Source organism: Calliopsis andreniformis, unplaced genomic scaffold, assembly GCF_051401765.1.
Source record: "Calliopsis andreniformis isolate RMS-2024a unplaced genomic scaffold, iyCalAndr_principal scaffold0022, whole genome shotgun sequence".
Lineage (NCBI taxonomy): Eukaryota > Metazoa > Arthropoda > Insecta > Hymenoptera > Andrenidae > Calliopsis > Calliopsis andreniformis.
The window spans coordinates 13,446,894-13,466,274 of NW_027480432.1; the positions used below are offsets into that span (position 1 = coordinate 13,446,894).

A 19,381-nucleotide genomic window follows, 5' to 3' on the forward strand; every position below is an offset into this window, starting at 1 on the left:
TGTCATTAATTAAGCCATTTAAAAAATTCTCATACTGATTCATTATTCTTTACAATGTAAAATGTTAAAGATCACATAATACAGTTACTGTGTAAAGATGATGTAAAAATCAAATGTATTTATCACGATTTTGCCCGAAAAACCCTGAAAAATTCGGTTTTTGATTTTTTGAACTACGGCGCACCCTGCCAAAAAATCTGAAAAAAATTGAGAATAATAGTCGTTCCATTATGTTGTTACTGTAAAAATAAAAAAGTGGTAATTTTTAAACTTCGCTATAAAATCTGCATTTTTCAGTATTTTTTTCAGTTTTTCATTTTTTATGCTTAGTATTTGCAACCGAGAAATCTAAAAAAATTCTCCAACAGGTACCACCATATCGTCCATGTTATAGAATTTTTTCAGAATTTTTGCATTCTGTTAAATAGGGAAAATGGGGCAAAAACCGGTATTTTTAATTTTCCCTATAACTACCTCCCCGATTGAGGTAGGGGGTTGAAAATTAGCACAGAATGTTTTCTTTTGATACCCTATCGAGTGCTGTTAGGGTTGGAATTAACCCTTTAATATATGCACGCTGTGCCGTCTATGAATCTCGTCGAAGGACCACCCAAGATGAAACGGCTTGGGACCGTGATAATAAACACGTGGTTGATGTAACTAACAAACTATTTATTATAGATTAGGATTGAGTGTATCGTGTGTATGTGTGTGTTTGTGTGAACAATTATATGTTTGAACTTGTGCTTCTAATGTCTAATTGACTAAGTATCTGAGACTCTATCTCTATCTCAGACTTTCTATCTATGCTATTAGGTTTCTTCTGCCCTTTTTTCTGCCAGATTCTTGCGTTTTTAAGACATCGTGTCATCCCTTCCATTACGCCCTTGGCATGGTACCTTTGGAAGGGGATCAGAGTCTTTCGACAGGGTGAAGTAGGGTGCATGACGCATTGGCAACACTGGGTATTTTCCAGGTTTTTCCAAGTGATGACTCACTGCCGCGGATACTGTTAAGGGGGCAGACTCCTTGTGTTTTGAGCTGTGTGCGTGCGCTCACACAAGCAAAGAAAGTCATACACGTATACGCGATGAGCGAGAGAGACAAACGGTTTCGCAAATTACGCTTTACGTCTCGATACTTGCATAAATGAATTTTTCGCGGGTACAGAACCCACGAGTAGACTTCACTACAGGGTGCTCTGGTCCGTTTAAACTCCAATAAACACTATACGTTGAGAAAACTGTAAAATTACAAACTGTAAGCATGAAACAGACGCTGTTGTAAACTAGCAAGATGGCTGCCGAAGTGACATTTTCGCAAATATCTCACGATTTAATGGTTTTTTCACTCATAACACACCAGAGCACCCTTCCTTGAATTAGCACAATATCGTGGAAATGCGATTTTCCTCAATTTAACACTTCTTGAAGGCGTAAAGCGTAATTTTCGTTGTGCACCCGTTTTGACACAAAAATAGTTCAACGATTTGCCGTTAGAAGCGTTAATGGTATATCTCAATCAGTTTGGTCATATTACCATCAGCATCGATAAAAATACAGATCAGTCGGTAAATGTAATCTAGAATTTGACAGCTGAATAGCGTATTCATCGAATACACGAATCAGACGCAAGAAAGGCTTAGTTGCCAAAACGTATTGAAAGTTTCGTCACGCTGTTGTCACATATATGTATGTACATATTACAATTCTGCCCATCAGGAAAACTCGAACGAATCCAACTCCAGCCGAGATTTTGATTCTTACTAATAAGGGAACATCGCGAGGTGAAAGTCTCCGATTTTGATGAAACTTTGTAGGATTGTAGAATAGCCGAAAATATTCGACACGTATTTTTTTATTGCTTCTAATTCATCTAAAGGGTGTGAAAACCACCCCCAAAGTTGGGGGTGGAAAACATATTTCGTTTAATATCTCCAAAACTAATGCGTATAGCAAAATGATATAAATGGGGCGATTGTGTATTTTTGAACGACGAATCCACCTATGTAAATAGTTTTTAAAAATATCCATTTATTTAAAAAATATATTAAAAAATAGTATATTGTCGTTGTTTTCACTGACAACATGCTGATCGATCGTTTTGCAAATTTGTATGCAAATACTATGAACCAAAACACAAAATATGGCTAAAATAGAATTTTGAATTTTTACGTTATAAACAAAATAATAACATTCCTAGTTAAACTGCATTTTGTGCGAAATTGTGCCCTGAAACGAGTGGTTTTACGAAAAATATATACCCCTATAATGTTTTTGTCATTATATTATGATACATGTTGTTTATTGTTCACTAAATGTATAAATTATAACATTGCTAATGAATACTCGCAACGTCTTGCACTCGTTGCAAACAGTACGAGAGGTTCAGTGTGAGTGACTCTTGATCGATGAAAATGTAGCAAGTAAAGGTGATTTACAAATCATTATTCTTCAATAGTTATTATTTACTATAAACAAACAATTGGAATTGTTTCAGAAGTTATAGTTTAATCCACTAATTTTACAAGAAAGTACCTTAGTTGAGTGTGAATTAGGCATTCCTTCATAATCTGTAGGTGCCTGGTTCGAATCTCGTGGTAGCTTTTAATTTTTTTTGTTTTCAATTTTTATTTTAAATAATTCTAATTTTTGTATACCTTTTCACAGATTACAATTATACCACTCATAACATTTTTATTTTTAAATAAAAAAAAATTAAAATAATTTCGTTTGTTTATTTCTTAAAAAGTATGAATGAATGAATGAATGAATAGCATGAATTTAATGAATTATTTATTCTATACATATAAGTTTTAGGATTTCACATATTAGTATATATATATGCCCATAATTATGAAAGTGGTCTAAATTGTATATTTCTTATTTTGGGATATTGAAAGGATTACATTTGAATAAATTAGAAAATATTTCTATATTACGTAACATTATAATTAATCTTGATTAATAAACATTTATTATAAATGTGAAATTTTGTGTGAATCTCATACGAAAATGTTGTTTCTTAGACCACTTTCATAATTTTGGGCACATGTGTATTGTTTCATTCGTGATACTCTTTCTTTCTCGCCCGCACCGTCCTTTTCTATATTCCGTATGAAGCAAAATATCGGCTCAAGGCATATTCAGTAGAGATTTACTGATGCATAAAATTGTAATTGATGTGGCAACAGCGTGACAGAACTTTCCTACGATGCGATTTGGCAATTATACCTTCGCACTTCTCATTTGTAATTCAACAGGATAACGCTAGATGCCACATTATCAAATGTCGCATGTATAAATTATATGTTTTCACTAATGCCCGTTTCTTCGCAACAGCGCTTCGATCGATTCGGAGTAGGCCCCGAAGGAGTCTGCCCCCTTAAGTCGTTCGATATATTGATTGCATACTTCAGCTCCCATCGATAATTGTATCGGATGCTACACTTCAGCATGCAAGAAAGATGGCTACTATGCGCAGAAAATTGACAGCAATATGAAAACTTTACAATGAAATTTCTCAATTATAATACATTTCCGCTAAAAAAGTGTTGTGTTTCCGTAATCTACTCGTTAAAACGAATCAACTGATGTATAATAAGTTAAATTTCGTGTCTCGCTACTCTGCTAAGAATATACGTAAAATTAAAGAAATGAGGATACTTTAAAGAAAAGGTAATAATTTTCACGAAAAATTTTTACGTTGTAACAACGATTTAATTATAAACAGTGAATTAATTTATGGGGAAAATATTTATGTAGATGCATGAAAAGGGACAATTAAATCGGTTGAATAGTTTTAGAACTATTTTGCACATCAGTTTGGAAAAAGTAGTATTGAGATAAACGCGATTGAAGTTTTGGGTATATTAATATTATATTCGGGATACACAATCATTTTTTAAAACTTACAGTTGTCCTGGCTTAATTCGCTATTCCAGGCTCATAGAATTTTTCATTAACATTTCCTGATAATATTACGTGCCGTCTGTGTAACGCACAGGTAATAGTACACAAAAACAGATTTAATTTTAGACCTTATCAAAAAATAAGTTTCTTCAGGAACATCGAATTCTAGTCCCATACAGGGCCATTCATCGAGATTGAATTATTACTAATAGTATGAATTTAGAAAAGCAAAAATGAAGTTGGGATTTTTAGATTTGAACAAATAGTTAATGTATTCTTAGACACTTAAAATTTTGATATTATGAAAGAAAATTGACGAAAAGACTGAGTAATATAGGACAATGAGTTACAAAAAATAATGTGTGATATACATAATAAATAATTTAGAAATGACAATAACAACTATGGAAACTTGACATTGACAAAATACACTCAGCAAATGAATTAAGGGATCACCTCTACGAAGTCGAAAAATGGGGCCAAGTTCAAATAGACATAACTTTGGCAAAAATGATCGAATTGATAACATCAAAAAGTCGTTTGAAAGCGTGAAATCTCTACTTTTGCGTACTGTTTTCAAATTTTAGTTCTGTTGTTTTGTGGCAAAGTTGTAGCGCTATAAAGTGCATAACCATAAAGGACATAAGGAAAAAATGGCCACAGCACATTCATTCAGGGCTCAATCAAGTCAGCAGAGTCTCTGCTTTAAAATGAACTTAAGATCACGATGCTGCGATCAGCCGTTGTTGAGATACAACGAATTAAAGAAAAAATGGATATTATAGCATTTTTAAGCATATTTTCGAAAAGATCTAGTGTACCGAAATGTTAATTAAATTGCTAAAGTAAACAATGCATTTTCAAGAGGAAAGTTCACACTTTCTACTGCCTTTTTTATCTACGTTCTACGATGATTCTATCGTCTTTGAGCAGCAATTAAAGTCAAAGAGACGGTTTCTGCTTTAAAATTAAATAACTTTGTTAAAAAAAATCGTACAACATTCAGCAAACACTTATTTTACACGGAAAAGAAGTCTAAATGCAATGTACCTAAAAAATTTGTTGCGCCCCATGGAGTATTAGAAAGTTGGTCGAAATTTAAAAAAAAGTTTAAACTGCACTTTACAGCGCTACAACTTTGCCACAAAACAACAGAACTAAAATCTGAAAACAGTACGCAAAAGTAGAGATTTCACGCTTTCAAACGACTTTTTGATATTATCAATTCGACCATTTTTGCCAAAGTTATGTCTATTTGAACTTGGCCCCATTTTTAGGCTTCGTAGAGGTGATCCCTTAATTCTCTTGCTGAGTGTACTTTAAACGGAATTCTGATACAATAATACGACGATACAACGTATAATACAAATTTTTTTTAAAGAAAAATAGTAAATTTCGCACTCACAAATCTAATCTTAAATTTTAATTACTCTGATTAAAATTAACTCTTTCTCTACTAACTGTCTCTCTCTGTTTCTCTTGAACTTTGCGCTCTCTACTCTCTTTCTTTTAATTACAATTAGTATATCTGCAGGGATAAAGTCCCTCACACACCTTAATTAATAATTACCACAAATAAAAGAAATTAAAGTTAAAGACAATAAAACTAGTACAATAACTATAAAAATTTAGAACTTACACAAATTATTAAACTGAAAGTAATAAACTATAAAAAATTGAATAATTATAGCTACTAACTGTCGTTTAGCGAAAGGATGTGTTTCCAAAAATCACTTATTTTGCTTCTGAAGAAGGTGTTTTATTTTTTTGGTTGTCGCGTAGGCGTCTATAAGTCAACTCTATCAAGTCTTTTTTTTTCGCTACCACGAAAGCGCGCCGAACCTATCCATTCCTTCCCATTGGCCAATGCTCACGCTCCTTGACCAATGGGAAAATTCCAGCTCGGTCGCGCCCTCTATTTCCACCGTCGTGACGGTGACCTCGTGTCACTACCTTACGGAGAACGGTCTACTGGCCCAACTTGGCAACGCAGCGGAATTTCCCAGAGGCCCGAGTCGCTTGAGCATTTGGCCCGCACATTGTCAATCTTGCAATGCTTAGGCCTCTCGGAAATTCCGGACTTTATGACACCCGCCGTAGCTATTGAGGCCCAAAAATAAAAGTCTTGAACAAAAGGAAACATGCATTGTTTGAAACAGCTAACGGAACAATCTTCTCAAAAATAGCTTTCTTTACGCACGTGTCTAAAAATCCTGCCAACCATCTGCACGCCAAATGTTCTTATTTGTACGTACTGCTGGCCGCTACATCACCCCCTCGCCAGTGTTAACGCTACCTAAAATCTAACTAGTTTACTTAACTTAACACTTCTATATACAAAGAATATTTACAAAAGTACCACTACTTAACTATTTACACTAGCACTTGTCGACCACCAACTTGTAAGCGTTCCGGGAACTTAACACGTCTCCCTGAGCGAGTTCGTACCATCTCTTTTGCCGAAGTCAGTGTTACCTCATCGCCTGCGCCTTCCGAGGTACGCGCTAACATTTGCGGGGGTATCGAATCAGACTCGTCGCTGCCTTCAAACAAATATGCCGGCTTGAGTCTATCTATCGAAACTGTGGCCTCCCGGCCTCTAAGCTTAATTAGAAAAGTCTTTTCCGAGCAAGAAATAACTGGGAACGGTCCCTCGTAAGGGTTCTGAAGTGGACCTTTTAATGTATCCACCCTTACAAATACATGCGACGCAGTGGCTAAATCTTTAAAAACAAAAACCTTCTTACTACCGTGCTTTGATCCTGCCACTGGTCGCAATTCACGGAAATGTTCTCGAACTTGTCTTAACATTTCAACCGGTTCTATATTATTTCCCTTCTCGGATGTGAAAAATTCCGCTGGTATACGTAAATTTTCTCCATATACTAATTCTGCGACTGACGCACCTAAGTCTTCGCGATAGGCCGCTCTAATCCCTAATAAAACTATCGGTAACGCATCGGACCAACGATCATTGCTATAGCACTTGATCGCTGCTTTTAATTGTCTGTGGAAACGCTCCACTAACCCGTTAGCCGCAGGATGATACGCTGTCGTTCGTAAATGCGTTGTTCCTAATAAAGCGTTCAATCGCGTAAACAATTGCGACTCAAACTGTCTGCCCTGATCAGTGGTAACACGTACTGATGGCCCAAAACGTGCCACCCAACCCGCTAAGAACGCTCTCGCGACCGTCTCGGCCTCAATGTTTTCTATCGGGAAAACTTCCGGCCATCGCGTAAAACGGTCGACGCATGTTAAACAATGTCTGTTACCCCGCGAAATCGGCAACGGCCCTACTAGGTCGATATGGACATGTTCGAACCTAGAGGTGGGCAACGCAAAACTCCCGATAGGGCTAGATACGTGTCTAACTATTTTGGCTCGTTGACATTCGAGGCAACTACGGGCCCATTCGCGGCAATCTTTCTCCATCAACGGCCACACAAAACGCTCTTTCACAAGCTTTACCGAGGCTTTCATACCGGGATGTGACAAACCGTGAGCAGACATAAACGCTTGTCGCCGGAAAGGTTTCGTAACGAATGGTCTAACATCACCCGTAGAAATATCACAATATAGCCTTACAGTACTATCGACTAACCTAATTTTCTTTAATTGTAACGAGGTATCAGACGCCGTCAGTAGGCTTCTCAATTCTTCATCTGATTCCTGTGATCGGGCTAAATCCTCAAAATTTAGTGACACGACCACAGACTCAACTCTAGATAGAGCGTCTGCTACCTCGTTATCCGTTCCGCTAACGTGACGCAAATCAGTCGTAAATTGACTCACATAATCGAGGTACCGGAATTGTCGAGGTGTACATTTGTCTAATTTTTGGCGAAATGCGTACACCAGAGGTTTATGATCGGTGTATACTGTGAATGGCCTGCCCTCCACCGCGTGGCGGAAATTCTTAATGGCCGAATACACCGCTAATAATTCCCGGTCATAGGCGCTATATTTACGTTGCGCTGGTGATAAGGTCTTCGTGAAGAAAGCCAAAGGCTGCCACGAATCACCTTTCCTTTGCTGTAAAGTTGCACCTAGCGCGAAATCTGACGCATCCACCATAATCGCGAGCTGCGAACTGCTTGATGGATGCGCTAATAATGTGGCATTGACTAGCGCGTCTTTTAATTGTTGTAACGCGGCTTCTGCCTCGGGCGACCAACTGACTGGTGAATTACTTTTTATTTTCTTTCCCCTTAACAAGACATTGAGTGGGGCCTGCAACTTCGCGGCGTTGGGTACGAACCGCCGGTAAAAATTTACCATCCCTAGAAATCTACGCAGGTGTCTCACCGTACCGGGTTTTGGAAAATCTACAATAGCCTGCACTTTATCAGCTAAAGGTCTCGTACCATTTTCATCCACAGTATACCCGAGAAACCTGATCTTTTTCTCGGCAAATACGCATTTCCCTGGATTTATAATTATGCCATACTGGTTAAGGCGTGAGAAAAGGTGCTGTAGATGCTGCCTATGCTCTAACTCGTCTCTTGAGGCGACCAATATATCATCGATATACGCGTAGCAGAAATCAAGGCCTCTCAAGACAGTGTCAATGAATCTTTGAAAAGTCTGAACAGCGTTTCTCAAGCCAAACGGCATAACCACGTACTCGAACAATCCGAACGGCGTCGTTATCGCGGTCTTAGCTACATCGTCCGGATGCACCGGTATCTGGTGATATGCCCTAACTAAATCCAGCGTCGAAAATACAGTTTTTCCGTCTAACATCCGCGAAAAATCCTCGATATGCGGGATAGGATAGCGATCCGAAATCGTACGCGAGTTCACAGCGCGATAATCTCCGCAAGGCCTCCATTCGTTACCCTTCTTGGCTACCATATGTAATGCGGAAGCCCACTGGCTTTCCGAAGGACGAATGTGACCCTGAGCCATCAAGCTCTCGAATTCCGCCCTCGCGATTCGAAACATCTCCGGGGATAATCTGCGCGGTTTGCAAAATGTAGGCGGCCCCGGAGACGTATTGATATGGTGCTCTACGTCGTGTCTTACCGTACGAGTCACCGCTGTTGGGCGCGTGATGTCTGGGTACTCCGCAAGAAGCTGGTGATACGGCGAATCCCCGATGATGGTCTTCACCGACTCGATGTTTTCTCTGACCCTCCTTCCAACGGCGTACAACGAAGTTGTTTGGTCCAAGAGGCGTCGGCATCGAAGATCCACCAGCAACCCGTAGTGGCTGAGAAAGTCCGCTCCTATGATCGGTCTGGACACGTCAGCGATCACGAACTTCCAACTAAAAGCTTGACGAAGTCCCAGGTTGAGAACGAGAGTCCGTACTCCATAGGTCCCAATGACGGAACCGTTAGCCGCAAACATCTCGTACGATGTCTTCGTAAGTCGTCCCTTCACTCGCTTCCGAGGATACACACAGAGGTCCGAACCCAGTGTCAACCACGAACTGCTCTTTCGACCCCTGATCCACTACGAAGAGGCGGCTAGACTTCGCCCAGTCACTGATAGCCGCATTCAATGCTGATTCTCCGCGTTTCCCGACTCATAGTTGCAGGGAGGACGACACTTCGTGGATTTGTTCCCAAATACTCGGTGGTACCAGCAATGACCGTTCCTTGTAGGCGACATTCGACGCTTGCCGCTTCTCGACCCAGAGCGACGACGGGCTCCGCTGCCATACTGATCGCGCGAACGAGATCTCGAGAGCTCCGCGATCCGCTGCTCTAAGCTCTCTAACCTTTTTAGCAGAGCGTCATTCACCCTGTCCTGTGATACCACTGCCACTTGCGTTCTAGTTGCATTCTCATGAATGTGGTCCGCTATTTCGACCAGCTTAGCCAGACCAAGATCCGTCTGAGCCGTCACAATGGCTCGTGTCATTTCGGGCAAACGGCTAGACCACAACGTCCGTAAAAAATCTTCCGTCACAGTCGTGCCGGCCAGGCTCCTCATATGCCGTAGAAACTGGGATGGAGTCCGATCTCCCATTTCCTCTTGCTCCAGCAGCTGATGAATGCGCTGACTCTGAGACGCTGACAATCGGTGCACTAATTCCCGTTTCAATGTCTCGTACTTATCCGTCGTCGGAGGATTGTTAAAAATATCCTGCACCTCTAACGCATATTTCGGCTCTAATTGGGACATAATATAGTAAAACTTCATCGTATCCGACGTAACCCCGTTCAACACAAACTGCGCTTCTATTTGGTTGAACTAAACGCTGGGTTGCTCCGGCCAAAACGGTGGAACCCGAATACCAACACGGCTTACCTCAGGCGTCATGTCGGACCTGAGAACTGCAGCAGCACTTCAATTGTTTGTCACCGTTGCGTCACTTTCTGATGCCATTGTCTTTCACTATTTACGCGTACTGTCCAAAAAAAAACGAACTTCAACACACTTCAGAACCTGTGATCACGTCGGGGTCACCTCTTTAGCGAAAGGATGTGTTTCCAAAAATCACTTATTTTGCTTCTGAAGAAGGTGTTTTATTTTTTTGGTTGTCGCGTAGGCGTCTACAAGTCAACTCTATCAAGTCTTTTTTTTCCGCTACCACGAAAGCGCGCCGAACCTATTCATTCCTTCCCATTGGCCAATGCTCACGCTCCTTGACCAATGGGAAAATTCCAGCTCGGTCGCGCCCTCTATTCCCACCGTCGTGACGGTGACCTCGTGTCACTACCTTACGGAGAACGGTCTACTGGCCCAACTTGGCAACGCAGCGGAATTTCCCAGAGGCCCGAGTCGCTTGACCATTTGGCCCGCACGTTGTCAATCTCGCAATGCTTAGGCCTCTCGGAAATTCCGGACTTTATGACACCCGCCGTAGCTATTGAGACCCAAAAATAAAAGTCTTGAACAAAAGGAAACATGCATTGTTTGAAACAGCTAACGGAACAATCTTCTCAAAAATAGCTTTCTTTACGCACGTGTCTAAAAATCCTGCCAACCATCTGCACGCCAAATGTTCTTATTTGTACGTACTGCTGGCCGCTACAGTCGCGAAAAATCAAAACCCTTTTCTTTAAAATTTTAAGAAAACTCAACTTAACCGACTACGCAGACTCACAACACGCACCTCGCAATTTCTCATCCATGAGTGTTGCAGCTTGGCGTTTTCGAAGGCGTCCATAAGCGGTCCGCTCCGAAATTGTTTATGTTGAATTTTTTTGTTGCAACCAATTAGGAGTGATTTTGTTGCGAGGTATGTTCGTTGGAGCCCTACTATTCGCGCGATCATATATGTGTAGTGACGTGGTACTAGTGCACATCATATGAAAATACGAAAGTAACATCTATTTTTACGTACAAGCGCGAGCGCAAAACGGTAACGGATATCTCGGTGACGACGAAGAAGACATTGGCAGGAGACAGTTGGTTGCCCAACAGCGGAGTCAGTAGAGGTTATCTTACAGCGGGTCTTCGGATTTAAGGAGCAGCTCAAGTACCCGCCGTTCCAGGATCACTCCGCTCGGGGAGTGAAGCGATGCCTCGAGGATGGGAGAGGCTGTTGTAGTCCATCAAGCCGACTCAGAGAGGATGTTCTATGGGAGAACTACACCACAGTTGCACGGGAACGCACCGAATCATGGGAATCAACTGACGTCACGCGAGGAGGACTCTCTCGTTCCGCATTCCGAAAGAGAAGTCCCCAATGGAGAGGCGTACGAGCGCAACCATAGGCGTCGCATCATTAGCAGATGGTGGCGGAAGGAACCCGCAGGCTTTGAGGACTCTACGCCTCAGGATCATCGCCGTAAGAAGAGCCTCAGGGGGACCAAAGGGAGGCTGCTGCCAATCATCGTTGGATATCAATCTGTTGCTGTGACTTATTGACCACGAGATCATGCAACATGCGCGAGTCAATGAGGGGCATAGCGTAGAAGTGCTGCGTGGCAAGATCCTACGAGGCACGCTTCGACGCCGGTATCGAAAGATACCCGGTACCCTTTACAAACTCAAGGCGTGCGAAGCGTGGAAGCCTACTTTGCACACTCGTTCGGGTTTGGCCACGGCGTTACCGAATATTGCAATACTTATGTGTGTGAGTGTTTTTCTTCATCTCCATCCTCGCCCGGCTTCCACACATCTCTTCCTTACAGTATTATTATGCATATTTAGAATGTATACTTTTTCAGACCTAAAACGTCTTGCACATTCGAACCATACGTATCACGCACATACATATAAGAATCCTATTACAATGGAACTTCGATTATGACTTAAACAGTAGAACAATAAATAGTTTGCTGAAGAAGAAGCTAGTTATTAAAAGGGTGCTTCAAATTTGAATCTCGTGGTACTTTGGATGATCTAGGTTATAACAATTAAGTTACTAAAATTTCATTTTGTTGTTGAAATATTAAAGTAAACATATGCGATATAAAAAATTAAACTTTGATCTATAAAGAGAGAAGTTCGTAGAAGCGATGCGTACGTAATTCGCTGCATTTCATGTAAAGTGTATGGTTTTGATTTTGTGCTCACACTATGTTTGCAACTTGGAACACGAGTTCCTGAAACGACGCATTCTGACGCCGATTATGAAAAATCACCTTACGAACAATTTTGGTTATGGCGGAGATTATAATTGTAGAATAATAATTTAGTATGGATAAACTGACTGGCAGTTAAGAATTCTGAATTTAAAATACAATCGGTAATAAATAACAAAATTTTAGTCAGAGTTTTATAGATATTAGTATTTTTTGTGGTATTCCGTGCTCATAAATTATGGTACTGACAGTTTTGTTGCCGTTTTTGCGTCCTGATCTGGTAATGAAATTGCCTTGTTAAAATTTTGTTAAACTATCTTGTAATGTTAATATATATTTGTTTCCTTACTTGTTTCTGTTAACAGCTCTACAATATCTAACGCTATGTTTTCAAAAGGCTTAGTCTCGATGTGTCTGATATTATCATTGTAGTTTTGTTTCTTTTTCCTAATTTATTTTTTTGACAGAAACATCATTTTTTACTAAAATCTTCTTATCGTTGTTCATCCCCTTCCATGTATAATTTTGTTGTATCTAGCACTAATTTTGTATAGTGCGAAACTTGCGATAATGTCCTGCCAATCCTAAAAATGATTGCAATTGCAATTCTTTTAGGTTTTTAGGTACAGAATATTCCTTTACGGCATCTAGCTTCTGCAGATCGGGTTTAATTCCCTTTGACGTAATTATATGTCCTAAGAATTAAACTGTGGCGGCGACAGGCCGGCGCCACGTCCCTGTCAATTGTTTAGTTTAAGATTGGAATGCGTCTGAATGAATGAGCGTCTGTTAGCGTGAGGTATGATTTCGGCAGGATGTTTGGAAGAGCGCATCGAGTGTCGCGTAAGGGTACGACTGATTAGTTTAGAGTGAGAGCGAATCCGTGAGAGAGAAAAAGAATGAGTGTTGGGAGTGTGTGAGCGCGTGTGAGATTATAAGAAGGTTTCGAATGGGGTCTGATTGATCCAGAACGCGAGAACAGAGTGAACCTCGAGCACGGTTACGCGGTCGTCGCGAGACCCGGTATAGCGTAAATAAAAACTGATTTTAACTGAGATTCGGGCGTTGAATGTACCCACTCTCAATATCCAGTCACCTCCACAAAACCTACTGATTTGTACCGGGTACCGGGTATCTTGAGTAGCCATGTGATACGCGGGTAGTAAAAATTACCCGGCTACCCAGGTAATTATAAGATATCTGAAAATAGTCGAACATCTCAGTTCAAGATTCAACTTTTTTTTAAGAATTTTCACCTAACCATGATATTGATTGAAAAAACCTACGAAATTCAATATCGTATTGCTTTGTTAACACGTTATGACTTGTACGTAAAATGTATTTCAATTTTTAATAAAAATATGAAAAACGCAAAATTCGAAGTTGTTCACGTTTACACTAAAAATTCTTCTATACAGGGTGTAACAAAAATGTCGCAGTTCCTTAAAAGGGGTGATTCAGGGGGTTATTTGAAACAACTTTTTCCTTAGCGAAAATGTAAGATGAGGCTTCGTTAACGAGTTATTAATGAAAAACACCGGCCAATGAGAGCACGAGTTTGCCGTCCGAGCGACTGCGGTAGCGTTGGGTACGCGCTGGGCGCTACGGTTGTACTCCGAACAAGAAAGTCGGCATGCGTCGAAGGAAATAGCATTAGTATGAAAATATTTGCATAACGTATAAACGAAAAAGCAATGCAACAAAAGAAATGAACGGAGACTTGGAGAATTAACGTTGAAGATAGAAACGTTGAAAGTAGTCTGCGTTAGATTTAAAAAATAATAATCATTAATGAATTAAATGCAATTCATCTGTAGTTTGTAAATCTGTGTCACTGGGTCACTGTACCGATACTGGTCATCGACCGTCGAAATGGTTTATGGTAGGGTAGAATTTTTCCAAGGAAGCTCCTTGTACCCCCCACGTAGTTTAAGCACCTCAGACCTTCCTTGTTCGGACATTCCGAGATCATGTCTCCTTCGAAACCAAAGCAATAAAGCCATAAATTACCTAAACGCGTGCCCTAGCATAAACCATTTCGACGGTCGATGACCAGGATCGGTACAGTGACCCAGTGACACAGGTTTACAAACTACAGGTGAAGTTTGTCCTCTTCTTCCTTTATTTTTCGTTGTATTGCTTTTTCGTTTATACGTTATGCGAATAAAAGATTTACATATTCGTATTTTTACGTTGCACATAGTTTTCCTCGATTTTAAGTAATTATTCACTTCAAGTGATAAACAAAAAAAGGACTCGGTATTATTTATTATGTCGCTTTCAGTTTTCATACTAATGCTATTTTCTTCGATGTATGACGACTTTCTTGTTCGGAGTACAACTGTAGCATCTAGCGCGCGTACCCAACGCTACCGCGGTCGCTCGGGCGGCAAACTCGCGCTCTCATTGGCCGGTGTTTTTCGTTAATAACTCGTTAACGAAGCCTCATCTTACATTTTCGCTAAGGAAAAAGCTGTTTCAAATCACCCCCTGAATCACCCCTTTTAAGGAACTGCGACATTTTTGTTACACCCTGTATACTTAGACATACTTTTATATAAAGCAATAAAAGCACTGATAATTTGCATTTTTCTTACTCTTATCAAGAGACATTTAAATGATTATCATTTAAATGAGTATCTCATTACCCCCCGCCTCATTTTTGTTTGTAAACAAAAAGTACATGGATATCTCAAGGGTACCCAGATACTCGATTATCTCATAAAATAACAGCTCTACTAAGAATATGAATTCTTTACGTAAAAATGCACATTTCTCCCGTTGGAGTTTCAAGTTATAGCTTCTTAATCTTTCAAATATCTTTTTTAGGCGTCGATTATGCTCTTTTAGGCTGGTACCATGAATTACTACGTCATGGAGATATATAAAGCAATCTGGCCCTAATAGACAAATACACACGGTATTCATCATTCGTTGGAAAGTTTCGAGTGCATTTTAAGATCTACTAACAGTGGAGCCATGGGCTTGTGCTGTGCTCTATTGTGCCTTCCTCTAACATTTATTTAACCTGCTTATCTATCTCGCGTTTAAGGGTATTTTATGTATAACTACTTTAGATATTGTTAATTTATCTCTTGGTAAATGAAAACCGCCGAAATATTTTTTACGTATTTCTTCGATGGTATTTTTTTCTCCAGATTTAAGTGATCCAGTTGCTTCTGTTCGATGGTTCTATCCAGGCGTTACATCAGCGATTTGCTCATGGCCGCGGATTGTATGTGCCTCGTGTTAGTCTGGAATGCTGATTTCCGGGATGTTTGATAATGTTACTTGCGGTAATTTTATCGTCTTCGATTCCTCTGTTAGATTCACAATTTTCGCGATATAGTTCTACCTTATTTTTATTCTACAGGACATTCTCCTAAAATTATTCCTTCGGTTAATTCTTGTTTTCCTATTATTCTTTCACCTATGCTATCTGTTATTATTGTTACAACTGTTTGTACCTTTGAGAGTAAAATTGCTTCGTTTGCTTTTGGGATGGTTTTCAATAATTTTTCATTTAATCGTTACCTTGCCTGTACAATAGTTTAGTGTTATTTAATTTTGTTTCAAGAAATCTATTCCTATGATTCCGTCGACTTCCGCTTATAGATTATCTGCTATTAAATACAGTGTCTGCTTAATTTACTTATCTTTTGCGTGAAATGTTACTTTTACCTACCTTGCTGTAGTAATATTACTTTCTAAGAATTCTAATAGTAGTTGTACAGCTTTTTCTATCTTCATATTTGGTTTTAATGCTTTTAGTGATACGGAAGACTTCTGCGTCGATATCTATCATCATAGTAGCACGATTTTTCCGCAATTCACTTATTTTTACTTCAGTTTTAATCGGATGTGTACATCTTTTACGCGTTAGTGAATATATTTCGACTACTCGAACTTGCGGGTCGCGGTTTTGCAATTCGTTTCATCTCCTAGCAACAGGTAGAAGCTGTTCGTCTGAATTTCGCTAAACTGATCTTGCTACTCTGGTTGTGCTTGTGTTAATGCTAACGTTTGTGATAGTGCTAGTGCTAGTGCTAACGCTAGGATTGTTCGAAGTTGAAACGTTACTAGTCCCTATCGGCGTAATACATATAGGATGCTCTAGCATATTCTACGCAATTTTGTACCTTCCAGTATTCCTGTGTTATGCATCCTGTGTTATGATACAGTAACCTTCTAGACTCTAACATCAACCTCCGATCCAACCTTTCTATTACAGTTATGCTATGTGGAATCGCCACCGCCCCAACAAGAGTGTATTTTTAATTCTGTTGAAAATGTTCAGTTTTATTTATGGATTTTCGTTTTGTTCAAAATTAAAAACATCTAAAGGGTCTCCAATTTATTTCTTGAAACCATTTTACATTTAATAAGATACCTTGTATAATGGTCATTGGTGAAAACGCAATTATTTCGTATATCCACTAGAAAATCGCAGAGGGCGCTCGAAAACTAGTGGTTTCTCGAGAAGTTTGTATTTCAGAACATGGTTCACCAACGTCCATTGTATGTCATGTCTATCCTGTATTACTCGTTTGTGGCATAAATAAGAAGTAAAATCTAAAAAATTAGCATATTTCATATTGTTATACCATGTTAAGAAAATCCTTTTAGAATGCAGAAGTACAATTGTACTTCTACTCAATAATTATTTAAGTATATTCTTAAATAGTTATATTTTATTTATGCGAATCTACTAATTGAAGTAACTGAAGAATCTAGTAATCATTCAATATTTAAACAACTTTGGATGAGTTTTCATTCACAAATTACTTATTGCCTAACCTATATTGAAATAACACATGTAGGGAAAAAAATAATTCTTTTATTACATTTTGGTGTAAGTAATTCAAGTCGATTTTGCAATTAAAATATAAAATAGGACCTACCTATACTCGGTAAATAAAACGTGCAATATCTAGAGTACAGTATTTCATGTGATCCGACAGTATTTAGAACATAATATTTAGGGTACTGTAATGTAAACCTGAGGATGGTAATTGGCACATAATAATTGGTTCCGTCCATTTTTATAGCACACAGTATTGGTGCATAAAATTCTTTTGTATTTTTATTAATATTTAGTTTTTCTAATATTTTAGTTACGAAAAAATTCTTATCAGTAGGAAAAGTATTGAATTTAATGTAAATACGTTGAGAAGTACGATAAAATTAAATAGTACTGTTTAATTCAATCAAAACTCAAATAGGTAGCCTTAACTGGGACAATAATTGGTACTGTTTAGAGTTGTTAAACTTGCGCCTGTGTCAGCACAAGAGTAAAAGAGGTCACTCACTCGCACCAATTAATTTCGCCTTTCATCAATATGTAGCTATAACCGTTTTAGCCGAAAGTACGCATGAGATTAAGCGGGATCTATCCACTGTGACCAATTAGATTCGCATACTTTACAGATGCAAGTTCTCAACAGTACATATACTGTACACTTGCATTTTCTTTTTAAAATACGTACAACCTTCTTCTATATGATTTAAAATTTTCTTGTAATTTATATTATAATATTTTAACCTTGCTATATAATACTATACCTAACTATTTAATTTTACTTCAAATTCTGAATTTCAGATCACTTTCCGCTACTAGTTGAGCTAGAAATGACGCCAACGGTGGGAACAAGCAACGGATTGATCTCGCGCAGGTAGCAGCCGCCACGACCTAGGCCGAAATAATAAATAAGGAAATATTAAATAATGATAATAAGGAAAAACTCCATCACATTCTCCCGAACTTCTGGCTCTAGCAATACCACAAGCAGTTAACGACTGCTCTTATAGAGAAAAGTAGGAACAAACTCCATATTGCCGCACATTCGAAGAAATATCTAATTATCGATCGATTATCGAAGAGCTGGTGACAGAAACGACCCTTGTGAATTGAATCTTGACCATTTTCGTATTTTTCGTGTTTTGGTCTTAGGGAGAGCAAAAAGTTTCGTTTTTTTTTTTATCCAATTGGAATTTATCAAGTTCTGCAATTTTCTTTAAATTGAAAAAAGAGCTTCTGTTTCAATTTGTTTTAATTGAAATTTACAAATATTACCTTTTTGAAACAAAATTAAAGAAGAATTGAAAAGCAAAAAAGAATCAAATAAGAATGGAAAAGAATTAAAGATGTAATTAAAAAAGAGAAGAATACTTTTTCAATTTATTCCTTTAAATTGAAATTTGTCCGTTTTTAGCTTTTTCTAGGTGAGCAGAAAAAGTCATTTTGTGGAGCATTTTTAATTTTTTTTTTTTTTTTTCATTTTTTCCTTTTGATAAGTTGTTTCAGGTCACATGTAAACGTAAATTTCTCTTTTAAGACATTGACGTCGGGAATTCTTTCAGTTAAAACATATTCAATGCTAAGTTATATTAACACTTTGAAGACTTGATTGAGACTTGACCGCCAGTATCAAATACATTTTATATTTTTACTTATTATACTCATCATCGGGAAATGGCAATTACTTTTTGGTATACGTATACTGGTCATAACATAAAACAACTACATTCATTTACATGTATTTCTGTCATTACCTAGCAAATCATAATTACTTCCTGAAGCAATGAATATACTTGTCATACCATAAAAAATTTCCATTTCTCCGTGATGAGAATACTCGTCATTGTTCAGGGGTAATTACTTCCGCGAATGGTATATTAGAATTACATTTTTGCTTAATATCTTACTATAGACCTGGCCCAGAATTGACCTAGTATAATAAGCAATATTTGAGAATTTTTAATAATGTTCTAAACTGGACCCATGAACTACACGGCTCCAGTCTAGAAATTTGAGAATTTCTTATTAATGTTATAGGCTTGATACTTGAATCTTCTTTCGAGACGAGACCTGCCCCAATCCGAACCATACCTAACTCATGTCTCACTCCTGATTCAGGCCTGACCCAGAGCTATCTAACGCTAAATGAGATATGTCATTTCGAGTCAGGGAGGCAAGTTTAGTAT

The 19,381-nt window shown here is 38.6% G+C and overlaps 1 protein-coding gene across 4 annotated transcripts in view; it reads left to right on the top strand.

Moving 5' to 3' along the window:
• Positions 1 to 18,073, top strand: part of Twin (CCR4-NOT transcription complex subunit 6-like twin) — a 227,186-nt gene extending 209,113 nt beyond the window's left edge. For 3 of the 4 annotated variants that reach the window (XM_076391462.1, XM_076391461.1, XM_076391464.1), the window contains exon 10: positions 11,215 to 11,321. In XM_076391462.1, the coding sequence (XP_076247577.1) occupies positions 11,215 to 11,303 (89 nt within the window). In that variant the 3' untranslated portion in view covers positions 11,304 to 11,321. Of the gene's footprint in view, positions 1 to 11,214; positions 11,322 to 17,996 lie in introns of those variants that run through there. The other variant, XM_076391463.1, reaches the window with a different exon arrangement.
• The last annotated feature ends 1,308 nt before the right edge of the window (positions 18,074 to 19,381 follow it).